Source organism: Galeopterus variegatus, unplaced genomic scaffold (genome assembly GCF_000696425.1).
Source record: "Galeopterus variegatus unplaced genomic scaffold, G_variegatus-3.0.2 Scaffold4601, whole genome shotgun sequence".
Classification (NCBI taxonomy): domain Eukaryota; kingdom Metazoa; phylum Chordata; class Mammalia; order Dermoptera; family Cynocephalidae; genus Galeopterus; species Galeopterus variegatus.
Genome location: NW_007730712.1, coordinates 158,207 through 184,657, shown reverse-complemented (window position 1 = coordinate 184,657; position 26,451 = coordinate 158,207). Strand labels below are relative to the sequence as shown.

At 40.7% G+C, this 26,451-nt stretch overlaps 1 protein-coding gene across 1 annotated transcript in view; it reads right to left on the bottom strand.

Moving 5' to 3' along the window:
- Nucleotides 1–13,172: 13,172 nt before the first annotated feature.
- MSRB2 (methionine sulfoxide reductase B2) overlaps nucleotides 13,173–26,451 on the bottom strand; it is a 19,380-nt gene continuing 6,101 nt past the window's right edge. Inside the window, exons 3-5 of the mRNA XM_008587934.1 lie at nucleotides 21,949–22,025; nucleotides 14,968–15,115; nucleotides 13,173–14,056 (exon numbers count right to left, since the gene is read on the bottom strand). Of these exons, the coding sequence (XP_008586156.1) occupies nucleotides 13,952–14,056; nucleotides 14,968–15,115; nucleotides 21,949–22,025 (330 nt within the window). The 3' untranslated portion in view covers nucleotides 13,173–13,951. The remainder of the gene's footprint in view (nucleotides 14,057–14,967; nucleotides 15,116–21,948; nucleotides 22,026–26,451) is intronic.

Below are 26,451 nucleotides of genomic sequence, written 5' to 3'. Positions count from 1 at the left end.
ATGGGCCATAATAATCATATACAGTGTATATTGACAAAATAAAAATAAAAATAAAAATAAATAAAAAATAAATAAATAAAGATGTTATAGTAATATCAAAAAATAAAAAAAATAAATAGATCATTTCACATCGTACACATGTATTGAAATATAACTTTGTACCCCATAAATATGTACAATCAATATATTTCAATTTGTTTTTTTTAAAAAAGAAAGAAAGATACAACAATCACAATGATACATCCCAAAAGGAGAGAACAGAACTGAGGTTACCAGAGGTGGGAAAGGACAAGGGGAGGTAAGGGAGGAATTGGTAAAGGGCCATGAAAAGTGGTTACACTGTATAATGTTGAATATGCTGATTATCCTGATTTGAGCATCACATATTGCACACAGGTATTGATATTCAATGCTGTATCCCACAGATATATATAATCAACTATGTTTCAATAATAATAAAAATAGACGTACTATTTTGAGGCTGTACCACTACAGTTAAAAGAATTTTTTTAACTCTGTACTCCACATATATGTACAATCAATGTATTTCAATAAAAATTAAATTAAATAAGCAAAATAAGAAAGTGAACTGAAATCTGCTTAAAATGCACAATAACTGAGAAAATGATCAAAATTACTCGAAAATACCTGTAAATATACAATCATCCTGGAGTGCAAATGTTGGCAATACAAATACTAGGGATTTGAAAGATTCTTTTTTAATGAATATTCTTTTAGAGATTTACTTAGAAACAAAAAGAAAATTTAAAATCCATAGAAAACATTGTTAAGCAAGGAGAGTAAGCATAATGATTTAAACAAATTTGAAAAAGTATGCTCCAATTGGGAAAAAATTCTAAAAGATACAAAATTTTACAAACAGTCCTAGGACTCATAAATACTACCATTGTCCCCCACATTTTAAAAAAAATCATGGTAAGTTTAAAAAATTGCTCAAAGGTTCATAAAGGTTGCTAAAAACTTTATTTTTTACTATCTTTTTCGGCACTCAATTATTCTGTGTCACAAGCTATCAACCTATTTGTTTTGGAGCAAATCAGAGCCACTTTTGATAAGTGCAGACTATTTGTGGTGGGCAGGGGGAGGGGGTCCCCAGGCTCCTGGCAGCTCACTGTCCATGGCAAAATAACATGACACTTACCTCAGGCATTCTGTGTTGTTAAACTGAGTTTCAGTCTATGTTCTACCAGCCCACTGGAGACTTATTTTTAAAGGTGTATTGTGTAGTAACCACATCTGCAATTTATCTTGGCAATAAGACCCTGTTCCCACCTGTTTATGGATTGCCCTAGGAGCTCTGTCCATTGCTCCAATCCTGGGATGATAGTTTAGCACAGGATCCAGGGAGGGCAAATGTCTTAGATTCAGATGGAAATGGACACGGTAGACGTTGTAATCCAAACCCAGGGTCCAGTTGCAATTGGCCAGTTACTGCCAGGAAGGTTTCTTCTCCGTTGCACTTCATCTTGGTGACTCTTCTCAGTGCCAACCTCCTGTCCAAGTCGGGCTGCCCCTCACTATTTTCAGTCCTCTCTTCCTATGCCCTTTGGATGCACCTGCAGGGACAAGAATGAGGCTAGAGAGGCATCTAGGATGCAGAACTCAAGGATCCGCACTCCCTGATCCCTCTTGGGGGCTGAGGGTGAGTGCCTGTCCTACCTCATCCTAGTCCCAGCCCTGCTGCTGGCCCCTAGCACCAAAACTCAGTGTGGGAGTTCAAGGAAGGAAGGCGGGGGATAAGGTGACGCAGGACAGTCCCGCACCCATGCAGAGCATCACCACATTTTCTGAAGCTCTCAGAGAAGCTTGGACCTGACCATGGCCTTGAGAAGTCAAGTTCGTTCCTTTGCCTGAAATCAGGGTCACACCTGAACCATTTTGCGAATATAACATTTTACTTTTCAAAGAAAGAAACCACCTAACACAATTTCCACCCATGAAACCACACGAGGAGGAGACTGGCATAAAGATTCAGGAACCTGGGGCATCAAGGTTGTCACTAGCTAGTTGTCTCCCTGGGATTCAGTTCCTTTATCTGTAAAATCCACAGGGCTTGGGCTCGGTGACTTTTCCTTGTCTTCTACCTGTAGTGTTTTATGCTCCTATGAGCCTGTTACTCTACGAATACCCGAAAGGACAGTATCTTTAGGCAAATCTCATTGTGGGCTGTGGCTGGGGGCCTGGGAAGAGCACAGGCGCACCAGGTCTTCCACCAGCATTCACCTTGGCCAGGTGATTTCTTACTAAGATGCCAGTCCTGAGCCATGGGGACTGGAGGGGAGTCCTGGTGGCCCCCAGAAGCACGTTCTCTGGAAAAAGCATCAAGTTCTATCTTAAAATTAATGATGCATTAATGAGCACTGAGAGCTGCCTCACGACACTCAAGATGCCCCTGGTGAGTCTGAGAGCTGTGGGATTAGTGAGTCCCGTGCTCACGAGCAGAGCAGCGCCTGCAACTGTGGAATCAATCAAGCAGCCGTGTTTATACAGTAAAATGTACAAAATAAATTATTTTAATTGCTAATTGTTCTTGAGACCCCCATCAAGACATTTTTAAAAATATGGCCTAAGCGTTCCCCTCGACAGGCACAGTGAAGGAATTATAGTTTATTCAGAGGCTGACATAAGGCTGATTGAAGTACAAAGAAGAGTAATCAAGGTTGTTGGTTTTTTCCACGTGGCTTTTAACATTTACAAAGGAGATGATTTCAAGGGGTGCACGCTATAAAGAGACAAGTCTGTAAACAGCGTCCAATCAGCCCTCTACTCCGATGACTACGGATATCCCCTCCGCCTGCACCTCTTGCCAACCCCCATGCCAGGTAATCAGCATCTAAATGTAACGTGAATTAATCTTTTGTTCATAACTCTGAGGCAAGGGGATGAAGGGTCAGACTTTGTGCTCTGAGACTCCAGGACCGCCTCTTGGATAACTGCACAGACACAAAGCTGTGGCCGTAACACAGCAGGAGGTGGGGCGGGGACTGCGGGGACAGCCACGTGGATGCCCCGCCCTGAGACGAAACGAGCAGAGGCCGGGAGAAGGGAGGCTGCGCATGCGCCGGCCACGCCCCCAGGCGCCGCCAGGCCAGGCCCCCAGCCTCGGGCCTCCGCTGGTGCATTTCAATATGGGAAAAAGGCTGCGAGAGTGTGAGGACGGGGATTAGACCAGGTAGCAAGCCAGCCTGTAGAATTCCTCACTCGCTGGCCTCTTGAAAAAATGGCCTTTCCCTGGAGTCCCGAAGCCCCAGTGGTGTCTCATGGGACGCCCTGCGACTTCAGTGGGTCAATAGACTTGAGAATCTCCAGGTCACTGACTATGTAACTGTGCAAATCACTCTTGCATCGTGGGAGAGGGACGATGCGGTGTAAGGCCTGTGGAAGGCAGAATGGAGCCATGAAAACCTTGGAGGCCCACCCTTGGGATATTCTAAAGACAGGCTTCCTTAAAATCTCTGACTCATGGTGGTTTCCAACACGCTTGTGACTTGCAGAAGAACACCTCCCCGGAGCCGTCACTCAGCCTGCAGACTGAGGTCTGCACCTTTTTAGTGCACGAGTGCCTACTGGGTCACGTTTTAAATTCGGTTTTTAAGCCAAGCCTAACTTCGTGACCCAGGACAAGAAAGGCATGCTTGCCTTCGCTATTTCATTTTTTATTCTAATTAACTTTTCAAATTTAACTAATCTCTGCCATTCTCCCTAGGATGCCGTGTTGCTTCTGGTTTACTCTTGGGCGAGGGGGACACAGTTTTAGGGGCTTCTGCTAGAACCTTCTTATCACGATTGTCCTTACTCCACAGGTCAGGGGAACCATGTGAGGACTCACCCACTGGGAAGTATATCCATCCTGACTGTGTCCTCAGGAACTGGCCAGATGACCTCAGGGTGGCCCCATGGACCCAATGGTTCTCCTGTGAGATTAACTTGGGCTAGGCTCATTTGCCTCTGTATACCCCACTGGGATGGGGGAGGAGGGTGTCACGATGCCTTTTAGGTTCCCCGGAATCAGTGACAATCCGTATGCCATTTACAACAGAACTTAAAACTAGACTTTCTTCTCTCCCCAGTGTGCAGTTACTCTAGTAAATGGCTACAGGTCCTTTTGAGGGGAAGAACTGGGGGAATCAGTATCACCCTCAAAGTCTTAAAGGATATAGGGTGGTGTCCCTGCTAGATCTCCATTTCATTCACCATACTGGGAACAGCAGATAGGTCACTGTATACTCACGTACTTGTTCTGAGCTAATATTCTTTCCCTCCACTCAGTCCTCTTCAGCCATGGCTGGTCTCCTCACTGTTCCTAAAACACTGCATGCACACTCTCTCCACACAACCTTGCAGTGTGTGGTCCCCTGCACCTGGAATGCTCTCCCCCACCTATCTCAGACCTTGCTCTGGCATCTCCGAGTCTTTTTACGATACCTCTCAGCGAGGCATTCCCCTGATTGCCCTAAAATTGTAACCCATCCAATATGTCCTATCCTCCTTCCATGCTTAGTTTTTCTCTATAACAACACTTAGCACCATGTAAATTTTTGTTATATCGTTGTATTAGTCCATTTCTGTTGCTCATAACAAAATACTTGGAACTGGGTACTTTGTAAGAAAATGAAATTTACTGCTTACCGTTTTGGAGGCTGGAAAGTCCACAGTCCAGGGAGCACATCTGGTGAGGTGACTCTATAGCAATGCAGGGTGTCACATGGCAAGAATGGGGGAGCAGAGACTCTCACATCCTCTCCCTTTAAAGCCCTCAGAACCATGCCCATGACCACCATTAAACCATCAACTTAATCATCTCTTCAAGGCCCCATAATCATTCCCTCCCTCAACAGTTACAGTGGGAATTAAGCTTATAATATATGAACTTTGGAGGACATGATTCAATCAATCCACAGCAGTTGTTAACCTAAATAACAAACAGAGAGAGGCTTCCTAAAAGAAAAATGAGTTTAATTGGGAATATAACATTGCAATGGGAATAAGTGTGTACTATGTGTGTATTCAGGGAGGTAAAGGAAGACAGAGGGTTTTAAAGGAAATCTGGTGGAGGATTGCATAATTGTTTGGGGATAATTATCCTTGGCTACAAGGATCAATAGCAAGGATGATGCCAGCCCGAGGCTGGACAAGCAGTTTCTGGGCAGATGTCCTCACAGATGTATTTTTGTGTAAGGTTGTGATGGCCTCTGTGCAAGGCTGTGGTTTTGCACAGTCCTTCATGATAAGTTTTGTGATCAGGCATTTGTGCATGAGAACCCTCCCTTCATGGCCTTGCCTGGCTCTATTTGCCAGTTTTGTTTTTTTAAACACAAGTGACTCCAATTTTGATCCTGACAACTTTCACAATATTTATTAATTTATTTATTGCCTATCTTCCCTAGTAGAATGTAAGCTCCAAATAAGGTCAGGAGGTCAAAGATTTCCATCTGTGTTGTTCACAGCAGTATCTCCAATACATAGAAAAGAGTCCAGCAGATGGCAGGAAACCCATATGTATTTGTGGAATAAACGATGTTGTCCACCCCTCTGCCCCCCCGCCGCAGGCCCCCCATCTTTTCTGAATGCTTACTGCTCTCAATTCCGTGTCCACCCCCCACCTCCCTAAGCTGCCCTGAAGCTCTCTCTCATTTCCTGGAGGCCCAGCAATGCTATTAGAAAAAACAGTATGTAGTAGGCACGTTCTATTTTTGGTCCGTTTTGAACTGGAGGGCCCTTCCAAATATCTAGCTCGTCAAATTGATCTAAGTGAAACCTGAATTATTCTTTTAATATCCCACTGAACTCATTTTGTTAGTAATTTGCTTTATGTTTCACATCTATTGTCTTAGGTGAAATTGGTTTATCGATCCCCTTCTTTTGGTGTTACCTTCTTCCTTTGGCAGGATTTGATCTCATTAAGCTATTTTTCCACATATTATAACTGCTTTCTTCCTCCTGCACTTTCCCACCCCAGAAACTATGTATGTCACAGGAGTTATTGGAGGTTTGAAAGAAAATGCTCATAAACTTCTCCAGGCCCACAGTCATTTTGAGGAGGCAACTATGAATTTCTAAAATTTCCTCTATGCGTATTAGTCTATTCAGGTATTATCGATCCTACAGCACTTTTGATAATTTAATATTTTTTTGCAAAATAATATATTTCAACCCTATTTTTCCATTTAGCTCTACAGAGTATGTGGTAACAATTTTAAAATTTCCCATATCTGTTTTTATACTTCACATTTCATTTCTAATTTTAGTTCAGATAAATATTCTTTTCTTCTTGATTAAAACTATTAGAAATTTGTTTTGTTGTTGTTTTTCAGAGACCCAGTTCTTTGATGTTTTATTCTACTATATTTCTGTAACACATTGATGTCTCTTTTTGTCATTCTTTATCCTATTTTCTTTTAAATTACTTTATTCTTTTTTCTAATTTAATTGAATATTTTACTTCACTTGTCTTCCTTTATAAATAAGAAAAGCATTTAAGTTTATAAGTATAGATTAACAATACCCTATAATTTTTTATATGTAGCATTTTTATTTTCTAAATGTCATATAATTAAAAATTGTCTGATCTTTGTCCTGGATTCCTGAGATGGAATGTCTAAACCCTTGGAATTTTCCAAGTGATGAGTGTGTCTTTGTTATTAATGGTGGGCCCTTCCTTGGACCACATTCAAGTTTATGCTAAGTACATGACTCAGGGTGGGGGCTGGTCATGCTGGAAAGACCAACCAAGTGATTGAGTTGCAGCTTTGAGCTACGTGATATTAACCCAACCTTCCACCTGGGGAGGGAAGGGGGAATGGAGATTACATGCAATCATGTGGCAGTGATCCAATCAATCACACCTACATAATGAAACCTCAATAAAACCTCTGGACACTTAAGCTCAGGTGAGCTTCCTGGTTGGTGAACACATCGATGTGCCAGGAGGATGACATCCTGATTCCATGAGAAGAGGACACAGTAGCTCTGAGTTGGAACTTCGTGTCTCTTCATTTGACTTAGTCCTGATTTGTATCCTTTAGAATAAAACTGTAATAATAAGAGGAGCACTTTCCTGAGTTCTTTGAGTCAGTCTCATGAGTTATTTAAACTGACAGGGTTATAAGAACACCCCAAATTTGTAACCAGTTGATCAGAAGTGCAGATGGCCTAGAGACCTCCAACTTCTGGCTGGTGTCTGAAGTGAGGGCAGTCTTGTTGAAGACATGACTTAAACCCATTGTTAACTCCAGGTGGTTAGCATCAGAATTGCACTGCAGCATTGCAGTCAGTAACATTATTTTATATACATATATTCTTAACAGAAGCATATAATTCGATCTTTTTGCTTTAGTAATTTGATATTCCTTCCAGAACTTAAGATATAAGTCAAACCAGTCATTTGTGGGGTGGGTTTTTCTTGTTTTTGTTGTTAACAAAGAACAGAGATGTAACCAACCACTGACACAAAATCCAATGATCATTTCGTCAGTCACAACTGTCTGTAGTTATTTAAACAAATCACTGGTTTCAACACCTTTTTGACTTTTTGTTGTTGTTGTTTTTTACACTGTGTGTATATGTACTCATTTGATGGTGAAAGGTAGGTGTGAAGTTCCTGGATATGAGCTTAATCTATAAAGTTGCTAATCCAATAAAAAATGATTAAGACTCTCTTCTGTGGCCAAAGAAAATCATGCCTGGAGAGTGGAATACAACAATATTCTATTAAGTAGCTATCATTCTTCCATATGCATTACTTAGCACTTCACTTGACCATGGTTGCACAGAAAGTATTTGGATGGAAAGGCAGAGGCCTGCAGAAAGCCAGGTAGACTAGGACCGGCAATAACTATTGTTATTTTTTGGAAAGGCCCTTCTTAAATGAAAATAGAGTAGAAATGGTCAGAATGAAAACTTAACAGATAGTGTGGCACTCACTCCTGAAATCAGGCAAATTACCTTGGGAGGAAATGCTACAGAGGTAATCAGTGAATGGGGCACAGGTAACTTTTGATTGGTCAGTATTTTTGAATGGGCCACCCCCTGCCCCTCTTTGCCTACAAGCTTATATTTGAGATTCTACAAGGGCCGAAGAACCTGAGTTGTAGTCACTGGCAATTAGAGGGACTTCAATTTCTTTGTTCTAAGTTGTAGGAGATGCAAAGAAGAAGAGAGTGAGCAGAGACAACCAGAGTTTGCTCTCTGGAAAGAAACAACAAGGAACAAAAATGGAAATCAACATTTAATATCCAGGAAAAATGGCCAGCATATAAATATACAACTACCCTCCCTGGGATTCCTTCTTTTCTAGAATAAATAAATTTCCTCAAACTATTATACAGGGATAAAAAATAAAGTAACAGAACCCAACTGAGAGGCATACTGAAAGTGGCAGCAGAGATTTTTTTCAGTCAATAGCAGAACATTCAGCAAATGGAATCTATGGTCTTTTATAATGATTTATATTTTTTACAGTATGATGATAACCAGCTGTTAATGGTGATTTATATTGTTGCAATATGATCTCAACTGGCTAGAATATAATGAATATATTTTAAAGCCCACTAAAGTTTGGAAACCAGAATTCAGCACATAAATTGTATTCATAGCCAGAATCTAGCACAAAATATCTTGATTCATAAAACACCACAAGAGGAGTCAAAAGGCCTTTTGATTGGGACTGTCATCTTCCAGTAATTCAAAATAACAAACAAAGAAAGGAAGAGAAGAGAGGCACACTATGTTCTTTCTGCCTTTTAGAAAACATGGTGCTGGGCCGGTCCATGGCTCACTCAGGAGAATGCAACGCTGATAACGCCAAGGCTGCAGGTTCGGATCCTATATAGGGATGGCCGGTGCACTCGCTGGCTAAGTGTGGTGCAGACGACACCAAGCCAAGCATTACGATCCCCTTACTGGTCCAAAAAAAAAAAAACACAAACAAACAAACAAAAAAAACAGTGCTGCTTCTTTGGCCATATACATGCAATTTTACAAGAAAGTCCATATTGTAGAGATCAAGGGAATGGGTACTGTTCAATAAGGACTGCCCCACAAAGTTACCATAGTGAAACGGGAAAAGTCTGCAGTGTCACCCAGCATGCTGTTGGCATCACCGTGAACAAAGAAGTTAAGGGCAAGACTCCTGCTAAGAGACTTAATGTGTGCATTGAGCTTTTTGAGTACGCTAGGACAGCTTCCCGAAACTCGTGGAGGAAGATGATCAGAAAAAGGAAGCCAGTGAGAAAGGACCTGGAATCAGCTGAAACACCAGCCTGTTCCACCCAGAGAAACACATTGTGAGACCAGCGGGAAGAAGCTTGAGCTGCTGGATACTGTTCCCTAAGAATGCATGGCAGAATAAATACAAAAGAGACTTCTGGATTGTAAGAAAAAAAGCTATAGGGTATCAAGGAAATCATAATACAAATTAATCTGTTAAAGATCCACTTGCTACATTTTATATGTTCCTTGTGATGGCCAATATATATATATATATATATATATATATATATATATATATGAAAAAGCAACAAGGCAAAATTTAGACTTGACATTCTTTTATAAAAATTAAGGAATCAAAACAAGATTCTTGCCCTCCTTATGTTTGACAACACTCAAATCTCCATAATTGTACTGCCAAGTACTATGGATTTCAATCAATCTTAGGCAAAGGACTCCTTTGAAAATTGGATAACAGTTACTAAACCTCTTCCTAGAAAAAAGATGTCATATTTCTTTTTCAATTTTGGGGGTTCATGAATCCCCTCAAGCACATTAAAGGATCCCAGATCACGAAGCCACAGAACACAGCTATAAGAATTATAGCCTGGAAAACATGTAAAATAAAGGGTGACCAATAATAGCCTTTGGCTTCAGAAAAATTTCTCAGTGATGAACTTTTGAAGCACCATTTAACGTTTTTAATCTGTGTAGCTTCCTGGTGAGCCTCCCAAGGATAAATCAGCCACAAAATGTATAACATTATTGGATAAAAACACAATTAAATTATCGCAGACTAGGCCAAAAATGAAGACACAGCCTTGAAACAAGGTACCAGCAAATAAGAGTCCTACATCTCTGCTCCACTTCTGGGAGTAATGACTAGGACCCTTCCAGATGACTATGCTCCTGCCGAAAACGACTGCAAAATCTCGACGTGATGCAAAAGCAACTGCCTGCAGTACTGGAGAATGAACAGAAGCAGATGGTTTCTAGTGAAGAATGTGAGGGGGCTCGAAGAAGAGGAAATGGGGAGCTATAGAAGTCAGTTCTCATTTCCCCAGGTTTTAGCCCAAGGCTAAGTGAAGTCTAGGTGGTACATACAGTGTGTGTGTGTGTGTGTGGGGGGGGTGTCAGCCTTTTTAGTCTGGGAAACCAGAAAAGGGAAACCAGAAAACTGAACAATGAAGAGTGAGGGAATCTTTTGAGGGAAAAAGCCAGAGAGGGGATCCCCAAACTTTGTGCACCCACGTCTAATTGACCCCTGAACAGACTCAAAGCAGCTCAGCTAAAGACAGCAACGCCAACAAAAATCTGAACTGAGACTGAAGCTTCTATCCAAGAAAAAGAGTTTGCAGTTCAATTCCAGCTAAGAATACTACCTGCTAAAACAAAGGAAACAACATTACGTGACATGGGGTGGGGGTGGGGGGAGTGGCGGGAAGGAAACACTCTCAACAGAAAAGAAAATCCATAAGGACCTACCCCAAGATGACCCAGATATTGGAGCTAACAGACAAGGATTTTGAATTGGCTATTCTAACTCTCCTTAATGAAATAAAACAAAATATGCTTTCAATGAATCAAAATATCAGCAGAGAAACATGAAGCCTCAACAAAGAAACAGCAAAGAAGAAACAAATGGAAATTTAGAGCTAAAAATACAATTTCTGTCCAGGGTTTGATTCCTGTACCAGCCAGCTGCCAAAAAAAAAAAAAAAAAAAATTCTGAAATTAAAAAATGCACTAAATAGATTAAAAACTGAATGGCTATGACCCAAGGCAAGGGTTAAGATCCCCTTACCGGGCTGCCAAAAAAAAAAAAAAAAAAAAATTCTGAAATTAAAAAATGCACTAAATAGATTAAAAACTGAATGGCTATGACAGAAGAAAAAGTGAACTTGAAGATATATCAATAAAAATTAACCAAGGTGAAAATGAGAGGGAAAAAAAGATTGAAAAAAATGAACAGTGCCTCAGTGAGCTGTTAGATGGTATCAAATGGTCAAACATTTCTGTCATTGGAACAACAGAAATGAGAGAGGAGAAACAGCAGAAAAAAAATACTTGAAGAAATAATCGAATCTCCCAAATTGGATAAAAGACAAAAATTTACACATACAAGATATAACAAATAGAAGAAAAACAAAGGCATACACATCAAGGCACATCTGTTGAAAGCTGCCATGGTCTGAATGTGTCCCCCCAAAATTCATATGCTGAAACTTAATCACCAGTGTGATAGTATTAAGAGGTGGGGGAATAAGGCAGGAAAAAGGAAATGGCAGGTTGGAAAGAAGAAATAAAACTGTCCTATTTGCAGACATGATTATGTATGCAGATAACTCCAAGGAATCTAGAAAAAAAAAAAAAAAAAACACTACTAGGACCAATGTAACTCAACTTAGTAAGTTTTCAGAATACAAGTTCAAAACACAAAAAATCATTGTATTTCTATGTAATAGCAATAAACAAATAGAAAATGAAATTTAAATAACAAACAACATATAATAGCATTAAAGCTATTAAAATACTTCAGGATAAATTTATCAAAATGTGTGTAAGACCCACACACTGAAAACTGCAAAACATTCAAAGAAAAATTAGGGCCGGCCCGTGGCTCACTCGGTAGAGTGCGGTGCTGATAACACCAAGGCCACGGGTTCGGATTCTATGTAGGGATGGCCGGTTAGCTCACTGGCTGAGCGTGGTGCTGACAACACCAAGCCAAGGGTTGAGATCCCCTTACCGGTCATCTTTTTTAAAAAAAAAAAAAAAGAAAAATTAAAGACGACTTAAATAAATGAAGAAATATACAAGGCTCATGGATTGGAAGACTCAGGATTATTAAGATGTCAATTCCCCCAAATAGATCTAATATCTTCAGAGCAATCCCAATTGAAATCCCAGCACGATTGTTTGTAGACATTTACAAGCTAATTCTAAACTTTATATGAAAATGCAAAGGAATTGGCATAGTCAAAACAATTTTGAAAAAGCACAAAGTTGGAAAATTCATACTACCTGATTTCAAAAAAGCTATAAATATAAAGCTATAGTAACCAATTCATTGGGGATTAAGTGCCATAATGTATCAATAGAACAAAACAGACTTCAGAAATAGACCCACAGTTATATGGAAACTAATTTTTGGTAAAAATGCCAAGAAAATTCAGGAAAGTCTTCAATAAATGGTGCTGAAGCAATTGGCTATCTATATGGGAAAAAAAATTCTAATACTCCAAATTAGAATTCTAATTTCTCAGGGAAAATATTCTTCAAAAATGAAAAGAAAATAAATACATTTTCTTATCAACAAAAACAGAAAATTCATCACTAGAAAACATGAACCTAAAGGAAAAATAAAAGAAGTACTTCAGGCAAAAGAAAAATAATCCCACAGGGACACATGGAATTGCAGGAAGAAATAAAAACCAACAAAAAGGACAAAAATGTAGGTAAGTATAAGTGGATATCAACTATATGTATTATTAATGATGATTTGGGGTTTAAAAGTTGTGTAAAATTAAACACACGACAAGAGTAACACAAAATATGTGAGCATGTTAATGGAATTAAAGTGTTCTAAGGTTAGCATTCTTGGAGAAGCCAAAAAAAGTAATGATTTATTTATGAAGGTAACAAGTGAAGGACCCATGTTGTGATTCCCAGGGTAGTAAAAGAAATGTAAAATAATGTATAAAAGTTAATAAAGAGAAAAATGGAATAATTAAGTTTCCTTTCTGCCCATAAAGTCACAAAGAGAATGTTTTAAATACTTGTAATAACAAGTTATTCAAGCCTCTCAATTTATAAAATACTCGAGTTGCTATTAGTCTTGGTATAATCAAATGCCTACTACCATGTGACCTAATTCTTCTTTGTCATTTTGATTTAAAGTTACTTTTATAAAAGAGCAAACTCACTTATACAAAAAGCAAACATAAATTTTAGTAAAAATTTTATTTGATGTTTTAAAGATTAACTTTGCCACCAGACCATATGAGGGTGAACATTTATATATAATCACTGAAATCTAACTCCCATTGGAGTTCATTTGTAGGTAGAGAGGTTAAAAGTAAAACATTAAAGATATTTAAAATTTTGAAAAAAAATCACGCATCTCATCCATCACTATAATGTGCCTCCCAAAGCACAGCTCCTCTGCAACCCTACTCTCCAATGCTGGGATTGTCTTGCTTTTTAAGGGCATGGCCAGTACAGAGATCTGAACCCTTGACCTTGGTGTTACAAGGCAGCACTCTAACCAACTAAGCTAACTGGACAGCCCATGTTGGGCTGTCAATTCCTCTGATCCCATATTTTCTTCCTCTTTTCACTTGATCCCTTACTATGTATGTCCACAAAGGACTTAACCACAGTGCAAAGTTCAGGATAGATTTGTAGGAATTTTCTAGCTTACTAATCCATCAGCCTCCTGATGTCCCCAAATCGTCATATCCTGTGGCCTCAGGCAAAACCTATGGAAGTCAGTTTGATGGAAATGACTGCCCCTCGGTCATTCTGTGAAATTCCATAGTCTAAGTGGAAGTTAGGGTTGAGTTGATTCTAGGTAAAGAAATTAAGAGAAGCTGTGACTTGCCGGGTGCCAGAAGCAGACTTTGCCTAGATCTATAGTCAATAAATCAAGTCATTCATATGAATTATGAAAATCAAGGATGTCAATGAAGGAGTGGCCAGGGAAGGAGACTCTTGGAGATGGTCAGAGTTTGCTTGGTTTGAACTTCAGTGCCACACTGTTGATACAGAACCTCTGACCATTGGGCCCAGGTCCATCAGGAAACACATGGCCAAGATGAGCTTCACACTGCAAAGGAGAGAGGCCTCGGTCATTTCTCAGCCAAAACAAAGCTTGTTATGTAAAACCAGACAAACAAACCCCCACATCGTCACCCCCTCCAGAATTCGACCTGTATGGGGGGAGAAAAGTCTATCCTGTCAGAATTTGATTAAATGAAAGAATGCAGAGCACAGTGGTGGTAAAGAGCTCTACTTTATCAGTGAAAATGCGAGCAAGTTATTAAATTTAGGCCTTGATTTACTCATCTATAAAATGGAGATAATAATTATACCTACATAATAAGAGCTGTTGTGATAATTATTTGACATAATGCATGTAAAGCATTAACACAATTCTTGGGTAAGTACTGAATAATGTGGTTGTAGCCAGTGTATTACTATGATTTTTACTTCAGGCAAAACTACACTACCTTTATCTGCCTTGCCCCTGGTTTTATAAAACCCGTGAGTTAGAAAATGTTAGCATCGGGGATATCAAAATGAATTGGCTGTCTGTATTTAAGCCACTCTCTCCCACCAGGCTCACAGAAGTAACAGTACTGATGTTACCTGCAGTATTGCTCTCATGTCACCTGCAGAATCGCTCTGCCTGTTGGTGACACCCTACAGCGTGGAAAAGGAAAGCAGAGACTCTGACCACTCCGGGCCTTCCTGCTGCCTGTCCCTGCTCAAAAGAAGATGAAGGGCCAACTCTTCCCTTCAGATCCTGCCTTGTCTCCATCCCTGTGGAAGGCTAGAACCAGGAAAGGCCACTTGAGAGGCTCAGAGAGCCTTCTTCTCTCATCTGCAATACCCGGAATGATGGGAGAAAGGAAGAAGTGTACCCACACAGAAGAGCACCAGACATGCCAAGGACAAGAGAGCTCTTCATGGCACTTGGGGCAGCATCAGGGAAAACCAAACAAACGAAACACCCACCTGTTTGCAGACAACCTCTGTGCGAGCTGATCCCGACGAGGTGTCCAGACGCCTCAGGATCCCTGTGTGACTCTCATCCAAGCCACAAGTTCCGTGAGCCTCAGAAAACGAAGGCCATCCAGTGCCAGAGCAGTACTTTTTCTCAGAACTGTAGGAGACATTCACCATACTATTAAAGACATTTGTGAATATACCAAGAGCATTTTACACCCCTACTCATTTTTCCAGGGAAGAGGAGCTGCTTCTTCCTCTCCTCTCCTAGATCCCAAGCCCAGTTATGTGCACAGTCGGCTGCACAGGAATCTGTCTCACGGCACCTTCGCTATTAAAGACATTGTCTCGTTGCAGTGAAAGGTTTCTTGTTCCTTTGATGATAAAGGCTTCTTTCTTGATGTCCAACAAGGATCTAAAAACACTAGGGGCTTTGCAAACTCTGTTTGCATATTAGGAAACACAGATCAAATCCTGGTGTTCAAAATGTAGAAATGGGAGAGATCTAAACAAAATAAAGTGGTCAAAGGAGGTCATCATGCTCTTGGATCATCAGAGAAATGTAAGACCTGTTGAAACATATTTTCATTTAGTAATGGGAACTTTGGGTTATCTAAACACAGAAGGCTGACTACCTGCAGGGATTCCAAAACTGCCCCTGCCATTTCATGGCTGTGTGAAATTAGGCAAGCTACATAACCTCTTGAAGACTCAGTTTTCTCACCTGTAAAATGGGGGTAATAATATCTACCCCACAGAGCTATTTTGAGGACTTAAGGGGATACTCTGCAGAGCGTAGTGTGAAGCTTAGCAGTGCCAGGCACATGGTAAGTGCTCATGAACGCTCACTATGATGATTTAGTAAATAAGCCTCAGCACTGATCACTGCAGTGGAGCCTGACCCTCCAGGAAGTCTCCCAGGTACAGATGGTGCTGAAGACTGGAGTGGGCCAGATGAGCTGGCCAGAGGAAGAGGAGGACAAGAAGCACAGCTACCAACCAAAGACTCACTCTCTAAGTGCTCTGATGGGGAAGCGCCCTGAAATAGCACTAGGAAAAGACTTTTTAAAAAATGTTTAAATGGCAGGGAGATGCTCTATCTAAGGAAGAAAGAGAAGAACTGAATGTTAAACCCAGCAAAAACTAAGCAAAGAAGAAAAAAGTGGCAAAGAATGAAATCCCTAGATTTCACAAAGGAAGCTCAATTGAGAGCACAAACCCCAGCAGAACCAGTACTGTGTAATACACAGATTCTCAAACATTCTGGTCCCAGGACTCCTCTGTACCCCCAAATTATTGAGGATCCCTGAGAGTTTTTGTTTAAGTACATCAATATTTTAAAAATTAGAAATGATAACTGAGAACTTAATAACTATGTATGCATTAAATTTTTAAAAATAATAAATTCATTTTGTTCACATTTTTGTGACAAATAATTATATTTTCCAAAAGGAAGCAAACATTTAGTTAGAAGAGTTGCACAGTTGTACAATTTTGCAAAACTCTTTAATGTCTGGCTTAAAAAAAAAGACAACTGAATCGTCACATGTGCCTCTGCAATCAATCTGTTGCAATGTTGTTTTGATTGAAGTATAGGAAGAGGTGGCCTGGAGCAGATATGTGGTTGGAAAAGGGAGGACCTCATCCTAGAAAGGCCCCAGGAACCCTCAAGGTCCTCAGACTTTGCTTTGAGAACCATGGGTATAACCATTAGGAGTAAGAGCTTTGACTCCTGAAAGATTTGGTGTGAATCCAGGATCTGTCTGCTACATCTGTATGACCTTGGCAAGTTATTTCATCTTTTGAAACCACAGTGTCTGAGTCTGTAAAAGAGCAATGGCATGATTACCTTACTTTCTGCATATAGTGCATTTCACATAGTGACTAACACAAAGTACATAAGTCAGTAGCTATTAGTTTTAATATCATTATTAATAACAGATACCTATGAAATGTATCTGTAAGCAACTGTGGGTCCAACAGAAGTGTCGGCACATTTAGGTTAGGTTCTTTGCAACCCTCCTTCAAGGGCTCAAGAATATTCATCTGCTCAGGGAAAAACGTCACAAGTATCTTTTAATCACAAACTATACATAAACTAGTGATCATTAAAGAATTTCGATGGAGGATTATCAACATAATAAAAATTTTTACATGAATGAATCTAAGACTAATAAAAAGTCATTAAAATATTTTATGGGAAACAATCAACCTTTATTGATGCAATTAGTAGAATCTGGAGATTTTACCATGTAATATAAGAGGCTGGCTCAGCATACATGACTGGGGACCTAAATATTAAGGCCAATTAGAAATTCCCAAATACATATTTAAATGGTTAGCAGATTATAAGGCTCACCCTTGAAAAACTGAAGCCATTCTGGATCATATACACTAAGAGGTTTTCTTTTGCTTAGTTTTATGTGTTTATTCACTTTGTTTTTCCTTCGTTTCTGAAAATTCCACAGTCCCCAAACCAACAGTAGAAGAACCTAGTGATAACTGACATCCCTAATCTCTTAAGAATTTCCATTCACTTGAGGGAATGCAGCACACAAAAGGTTTTTAAACAATATTACTTAGTGACTTGTGATATGCAGGACATCAGAATGTTATGTATAAAATGAACAAGGCTCTGTTTCCTTCTATTTTAGAAAGATTTATGACCATGAAATATGTGACCCCACAGTAGATTTTAATAAACAGTTCCAAAATCAGCTTATGGGTTTAGAAGAAAGGTGGAAAGAAGCAGGATGGGAAGAAGACGACAATGTCACTTAATTCCAAGGTTAAGGAAACTAGTCTGGAATCCCTAAAAGACTAATAATATTCTTCAAAGTCTTCTCGACCCGGATACCTTAATTAAAGATCTCTGAGAACGTGCACCATATTCATTCCAGTGACTACAGGCACATGAAGGGGACTGGGGTTAAGTGGCAGATGTGGCTGGGAACTAGGCTCTGGAAAGGGGCTCAGGGGTTAAACTGGCAGAGCACACACCCCTTAGAGGTTGGCTATGCCCCGGTGACCTATGCCTGTGATTCTAAAAGCTGGCACCAGAAGGTGATGCTGCCTAGTTACAGTGTTGCCCAAGAGGCTTATGGAAACTAGGATAAGAAAGTGTGTGGACTTCGGAATCCGAGAGCCATGGGTTCACATTCTGGCTGGCTATCTATTAACGGCAGAGCCCTGGGCAAATTATTTAACCTTCCTAAGTCTCAGTTTTCTTATGTGAAGGGAGAATATAACATCACCGCTGAGGGCTGCTGAGAGGTCCGGGTAAAGAATGCTGCGGGTGGAGAGCGTGGGCACAGGGCCTGTGCATGCTCAGAGACTCTCCCGCTGCAGGAGTGCCCCCTGTCTGAGGAGGAGTGCACCACAAGGGCTCCTGCGTGTTCACTTGCTGGAGGTGTGGCCCTGAGCAAGTCACTTAAAGATGCTAAGCCTTTCCTATCTGTTAAATGGGTATTGATAGCTCTTCATTGGAGTGTGAGGATTGTTTGCAAAGTACTGGAGCCCAGTGTCTGGCATACACTAGCTCAAGAAGTTGTAGCTACTTCCCTTACATTTCCATAGTGATTTCACAACCATAACTTCTTTTGATAGTCCCAATATTGCTACTGCTGCTAAGCACTAGGGCAGACATTATTAACCAATCAATCAAGAAGTACTTATCGTGCATCTCTGTATTAGTTTCCAAGAGCGGCTGTAACAAATTACCACAAAGTGGGTGGTACTCTCTCTCAGTTGTGGAGGCTAGAAGTCCAAAATCAAGGTATCCACAAGGTCATGCTCCCTCTGAAAGGGTCTAGGGAATCTCTCTTTGCCTCTTCCCATCTTCCGGAGGTTGCCAGCAATCTTTGGCTTGTAGCTGCATAACACCAATCTCTGCCTCTGTCTTCACGTGGCCTTCTCCTCTCTGTGCATCTTCTCCTCTCTGTGAGCCTTCTCCTCTTTTTACTACACCAGTGATATCGGATTAAGGGCCCACCCTACTCTAGTATGATATTCCCCCCCCCCACTAGAACTCTGACATGCTACTAACTGTTGTGACCTTATCTTAACTAATTATATCTGCAACAACGCTTTTTCCAAATAAAGACACATTCATAGGTTCCGGAGATTAGGATTTCAACATATCTTTTAGGGGGACACGATTAACCCATAACAACCTCCATGAGGTATGTACAAGTATAAGACGGCCAAGGAACTCAAGGAACTCATCAGTTTTATCTCTTCAATTAAATCAAATGTTTGAGCCAATAGGAGGACAATTAAGTCCAAAATTATGTGGTACTAACAAATTAACAGGAATTTGAAGCCAAAAAAACAAACTTACTGTGTGTTATCAGAGTAGGATTCATGGAGAAATCTGTACTCCAGGAATAAATAGAACTTAAGTCAGCATACAATGGGGGTGGGAAAATCGCAGGAGGTGGGCACAACATAAAAGAAAGTCCGCATGCATGTGCAGAGCAGCCCGGCTGGCGAAGGGAACCAAGAGGCAGTGATCCCTGCATTTACTTTTTAACTATTTAGTTTTGGTAAACCAAATCTTCATTTCAACTCTATACAAGCATTTTAAGGGATTATTTTTTCTGTACCTCTATAGCAGGAATATAGAGGCTGGAGACTGGAAACAGAGAGAGAGAGGTAAAATGAGAGGCAAAACAAAGAATATATTCCCAAGATTATCCTCCTGAATGGGAAGAACACTCAGGAATACAGTCTCCATCTATATCTTCTCATGAATTAGAATATATTCTCCAGAAGTCCTCATTATCAAATTTACATTCAGGTATACAGCCCTAAGAAGGATCTATCTCTAAGAACATATCATTGCTAACTTGGGTTAAGTGCCTGGCATGTGTCAGGCATGTCAGGCATTGCTCTGGTGCTTTTACATGTATTTGCTCATAACTCAGGTAATCCTCCCAACAATCTTATGTGAATTAGGTGTCACTGTCCTCATTTTACCTGGAAGGAAATCAAGGCAAGAGAGGTTAAGAAATCTGCCCAAGGTCACACAGCAATGGAGCCAGGATGTATAACCTAGACAGCCTGAACCACTCTGCTATACTGCCTTTTCTACTGTAAATGAATCATCTTTAATAAGAGTATATTCTGGAATATAAATGATTCTTATGAATATTCTTATTTCTCTCCATCACAGCAGCAGCAACAGAAAAACAGAACAGAAACAAATTCAAAAGTCCTTAAGAAAAGAAAACAGAAATTTTTCAACTCAAACAAAATGGTTAAAAAGAAACAAGAGTTGGTGGATTGGCAGTTCGGTAAACTGGCCACTTGGTAAATGGGCTTTTAGAGCATCGGCTGGTTTTCCTATTAGTCTTGGCTGTCTCACTACCTCAGTGACTTGGGGCTGGTCACTTAACTTCCTTAATTTAAACTAACATTGTGCTAATCAGTAGCCACTGGCCACATGTGGTCTTTTAACTTTAAATTAATTAAAATTAGATAAAATTTAAAATTCACCTGTCAGCCACAGTAGCCACATTTGGAGTGCTCAATAGCTACATGTAATTAGTGGCTACATAGTGGCCAACACAGATACAGAACATTCCTATCATCACAGAAAGTTCTATTGGATGGAGCTTTCGCTCTGGTCTGTCAGGTCCCTCTCTAACATTCTGCGATTCTATGACAGCCGGCATGGTGACAGGACGGTGGGCACTGAGCAGTAAGAAGGGCTGCTCTTTACAGATGCAGGCACTGGAAGAACAAAGTCAAAGAATGAAGACTAGCACTTAGGAGAGTGCTGTTACAAGGGTGACTTCTCCTCCGTCTTCAGAGTCCAAAGACAGAGACAGAACATTGTGTAGAGACTCCACCATAACAAGGCAGTCTTTTACACTTTGACAACATGGTTCTTTGGCTGAGGCACACTGGCCATCTCGAGATCCTCCTTCTCTTCTTTAACAGAACCAAAGGTCAAGAAAGAACTAATGTCTCAGAAATAGGAGTCCCATATTTTACTGTGTAAAAATTAACCCCCTTCTAGTTTCCCCCATGCCACCCCAGGCCGACTACATCTTAGATCTGTCTTCACCAGCCACTGATGACATGATTGCACCTGCGCAAAGGCCTGCCCTCGAGTGAGCATGAAGGGAAATCAATCAGAATTGCTCCTCATCCTTGCAGGAGAGTCTGGCTTCCCTAATGCAGCCCCCATTAGTAACCAGCAGCCAAGCAAGCACAGTCTACTCAAAGCCCAAAGGATGTAAGGAAGCACTGCCTAATGGAAGATTCACAGAGCTGGCTTGATTTATATTTTATTCTAAACCAATTTAGGGTTGATGCAAAAGAAAGGAAAACATCTTTGAAGTTCTGAAAAACAGGACTTCAAAGATATTTTCCTTTCTTCTTCATCGAATCTACTTTTTTTAGACTGTTTCCTGATGTCTAAACAAAAAAGCCTTTGTTGAGAGATTTCAGATCCTTATTGACTTAAAAGGCTTTGAAATCTAGGGACAATTTACTTTTAGCTCCATAGAGGAGGGCATGGTATTCACTACTGTTAAGCATTGTGGGAATCTATCCTCATAAGATTCTACATTTCCTAAATTAAATTATAAACCCATCTTCCCTGGGAGAAAGACAGTTTTAATCACATGGCCAAGCAGATACTATTATGGTTTAGATTTCTTTCAATACTTTTCCTCTAAAAAATTCTAATAGGTTTACAGTAAGGTGCCCATCAAGATTTCTTTCTCTGCTATTTCTCAGGGCCTATTTCACAGAAGAATATAAGCTAAGTCTTGCTAACTGCTCTAAATGCTAGAAAAAAATCAAGACAGGCAAATATCCCATATGAATAGCTCTCCTTATAGCAACAATGCTAAAAAAGAAGGGCAATGAAAAACAACATGGGTATTATGGGTGTTTATTTATCCAAGCCCTCAAATGAGATAAAGCTGTATGAATATTAAGGTTTGTTCTCCGTCAGTAGCTTTTGATTCTTTATCTTACCTGAAGAGTGGGCTATCACAGCACACACAATGATACATTCCTGACTCCTTGTTATTCAGGTAGATCCCACTGAAAGGCTGAAAGAAAATTAGATGCGTCATGTTCAGGTTTCTCATACCACCAGCAGGAGTTGATATAGCAGATTTAAATCTGGGATAAGTCCCGAAATCAAGGAATTTCTGTACTAATTTGACAAAGTGCAAATATCACCAGAGAGAAAATTACAATGAACCCAAAGCAGCAGCCTGCAGGCTTATGTACAGCCCAGCCTTCACTGTGCCAAATATTCAAATTATGACATTAATAATGCTTTGTATTTATATAGCACCTTTCATCCAAGAACATCAAAGTCCGTGAAAAAGCGAGAGAACAGACTCTTGTTCCTCTGTGATTGTGTAAGATTTTGGTCTCCATTTCAAAAGAGTTAATAACACAAGAATCTAGTCTATTGTCTAAAACACTTTGACATCTTCAATCAAAGATGGAATATAAATACACAAAAACATAGGTCAGTGAGATCAGGGACTGTGCCTTTAATATACTTCACGTGGTCTAAATTTCCCAAGTGCCTAGGTTACTACTTAAATGAAATTAACACGTTCACTGTGGCTTAAAGAGTTTGCAAATTTTTAAAGGTATTTCCAGGAACACAAGGGAATTTAAGGCAATGAGTGAGCCGAGTCAATATTTTTTTTAAATGGTGTTTTGCAAACTGGACCTCATTGGTTTTTGTTTTTAAAGAAAGGCCACTTTTGTCAAATCCCTTTTGTCATCTCCTCTATCGAGAAAAATTAAAGAAAAAGGAAAAGAAACTGCTGCACAAGGTAGGTGGGAATATCCACCATCGCAGTACCTGGTGGCAAGTACTACCCCATTTTATGGGATGGAAGAGGAGCTGACTCACGAAATAAGCTGGACTCCTCTGCTCTCCCCAGACTTCCCAGCTCAAAAAATCCGCAGGTCAAATATACAAATTCCTTGCAGTAGTATGAACAGCACATTTTCAGTGAGCTGCATAATGGACGATTTCAAATTAACCTACTGAGCCTACCGTAATGTTTTCTGTCTTTAAAAACCCTAAATGTAGCTGCAGAAATCCAAAGAGTAGTGAGCTGGTCTTTTATGGCCGCTCCCCTTGAATTCCTACTCACAACACTGCTGACACTAATGGTGAAGAGGAGGTTTCACATTCCTCCCAGCTGGGCTGATGACACACACATGCAGAAGGGCAGCCAGTCCCAAGGCTGATCTAGAAAGTCCTATTCACAGGATCCTGATACAGATACAATTGTGTCCCCCAACTTTTATGTATTAGAAGCTTGATCCTCACTGACAGGGTTAAGAGGGTGGGAAATCCTATTATGGTAATTGAAAGGTGGGGTCTTAAAGAGTTTATTAGAATGTGAGGACTGCTTCCTCCTTGTGGATGAAATTAATCTGTCAATGTTTGGTCATGGGCATGGTTCTGATGGCTTTAAAAGAAGAGCTCATGAGAAACACTCTCTCTCTCTCTCTCTCCTTTCTCGCAATGTGATACCCTGCATCGCTGAAGTCGCCACCAAAGAAAGCCCTCACCCGATGTGTTCCCTGCACTTTGGACTTCCCACCCTCTGAAACTGCAAGCAATAAATATTGTTTCTTTGCAAATTACCTAGTTTCAGATATTTCTGTTATAAGCAACAAAACGGACTAATACAGATCCAGGCAGCCTGACAAGATTCAAAATAAAATTTTGTCACTGTAGGGGACAGTTGGACAGAGGAAGTCACAGAGAACTGCTGTCCCAGTAAATAAAAATAAATAATTCAAGCAAAAAGGAATCCTTAGCCAACATATTTTATGAAATGACCTCTTTTCACTGCCTCCTTGCCTGACTTCCTGATGCTTCCTTCCTCCCTCCCCAGTATCCAAGTCCTGTCTCTTATTTAGGTCCAAATTCAGTTTCTATCTCATTTGTTCAATTTAGTATTTACTCGATAATCTTATTCATACTGAGTGCTGGGCTGGGTGCTATTGTTGCAGATATGGGGAAAAAAAAAAAAAAAAACCAACCCACAGTTCCTGCACTCAAAAGAATTTGCTACCTAGGCAGGAACAGACACATGAGCTGACAGCTACACCACGTGATGACAGCTATGACAGAGACACATGGACAGCACTGGCACCCTTCATGTGAGGGGAATTTCTAGCAAGGCTTTCTGCACCAGATATTGTCTGAAATCAAGGGGGAGGGGTTCTTTTTTTTCTTAACCTTTTATTATTATTTTTAATTACACATCTGATTGATGTTTATTATAGAAAAATGGCAAAACACTAAGCTGAGTTTTGAAGGAGTAGTAAGAGTTCATCAGATGAAGGCATGGAGGAGTATCTGAGACAGGCAGAAGGGTGTGGGCAAGGCCCATGTGACAGAAGAGGGCAAGAAGCACAAGAAGGATGATGCTGGAAAGGCAGGAGAGAGAGGTCTGATCACACAGGGTTCCGATGATACCATGCTCAAGAGCTGACACTGTCCTGCTGAAAATGGGAAGCCATCAGAAGCTCATAAACTGGTGTGCACACGATCAGAGTTGGCTTTTGGAAAGATCACTTGACATCCAGGTGAAAAATGGACTGTAGCTGGGGTGAGAAGACCTTGAGGCAAAGAACAATCGGATAGTCAGGCACTGATGCGGGCCTGGATAGCCAGAGCAGTAGAAATAAAAAGAGGAGAGATTCAAGAATGGCTGACAAGAGAAAACTGAAATGACTGCCTGTACAGGGCCAGGGCCAGGGTCAGAAACAGAATGACAAACGTTTAAGTCACCCCCTGGGATTTCAAGGTCCGCTTAGACCAATGGCGGTTCTCCTTTCTCTGATCTGGTCAATACAGCATATCTGCTGCAAACGGATGATGGCGGATGATTTCAAATGAGATTATTTACAAAGGTGGGGACAGGGCCAATGGAAACCAATAATGGAGGGGGAAGCTAGTAGACTGTGAGAAGACACAAGCCCCACTAGGCCTGTGGGACAATGGAAGGGGGCAGTTGGCCCTGGAACCCAGTGAGGCTGCAGATGTAGGTGAAGGCTGCCAGCAGGAGCTGCCACCTGCGGTGGAGGAACACAGCCACTGCCAACCTGCAGCCCCAGAGAGAACTCTGGATCCCAGGGATTTCTCTCTCCTACCCTCTGATCTCGCTGGCTTCTCCCACTGGCTAAATTAATCAGTAGCCAGAGGGCAAGAGGGTGAGTCACTCTCCCCAGAACTCAGGGCAGGGGAAAGCCTGGGGAGAGTGGATCTGGACAGCAGACAGAGAAGGACCTGCATAAAACCTCCGTTCTATTGATACTTGAGTTTTAGTTACTGTTCAACCAGGCTGCATATTTTTTTGCTGGTCAAGCAGAGTGCTACCACATTACTGCTGCCCAATAAAAAACATGTGTAACTGAATTTCAACTTGGAGTCACCGAATAGAAGGCTTTGATGTTTTATTTCTCTTTCCTTAGCCTAATGAAGCTAACTAAGGCTTACAGTTCTGCAATATGCTAAAAAGTTAAATGTGGAAATGGATCAACTGTAAGGTACTTATGACATTAGTTAAAATAATGGATGATGCTCATTTTGTAAAATGGCCAAATGCACAGAGTATATAACACCATCTGTTTGAGAAGCCCACAAATTTATTCTCTTAAACATCTGGCAGCTCCTATCCAGGCTTAGTATATACACCAAGCCCTGCCTGGCTCGGCACCTGAGCATTAGGGCTGGCTTAGAATGTTCTGGGAATACACACAGCTGCTCGCAGAGTGTCATGTGCAGCTCCCTTGTGCTATCTACAATAATGGCTAATGCAGTCTTTCCCAATGAAGGATTTATTAAAATCCCGCCCACAGGAAGTTATAAAAAAATACCAGCGTTTCAGGAGAATCTCTCAGGATCTGCTGGCCTGTGATGACTTTAGCATCAGAGAAACTGAGAATGAGACCATAATTATAAGACCACATGCACATGGATAGATACCTGAATTTTGCAGGTATTGACAAAGTAGTAATGTAAACACACTACAACACTGCAAAACAACTGTGCTATTATTATGGCCCACTCTGTGGGATGTGCTTCACAAGTGAAAATATCTAATCACAAAGTTCAACAGCTAAATTCCAGTAGCTATATTTGGGTCTAAGACAGACCATTTATAAAGAAACACAGCACTGTAAAAAAAATGGTGTTATGAAAAACCACTGAGGGAAGTTCCACAGGAAATGAAGGAAAGCTGAGATTGTTGAGTGCAGTTCAAATAATGTTTCCACCTCTCAACCCACAGGCACTCAATGCTCACATTTATTTTTTCAGTGCCTACTACAGCCAAGCCAATGTGAGCTGCTAGGAACACACCAAGAGCAAATGCTGTGAAGGAAAAGGATCGTTGAAAGCAAACCCAGCTTGGGACTGGAAGTGAGATTTGGGCTGAGAGCTAACAGGTAGGTCTGAATGAATTGGGGGGGGGGGGGGGGGGGGGG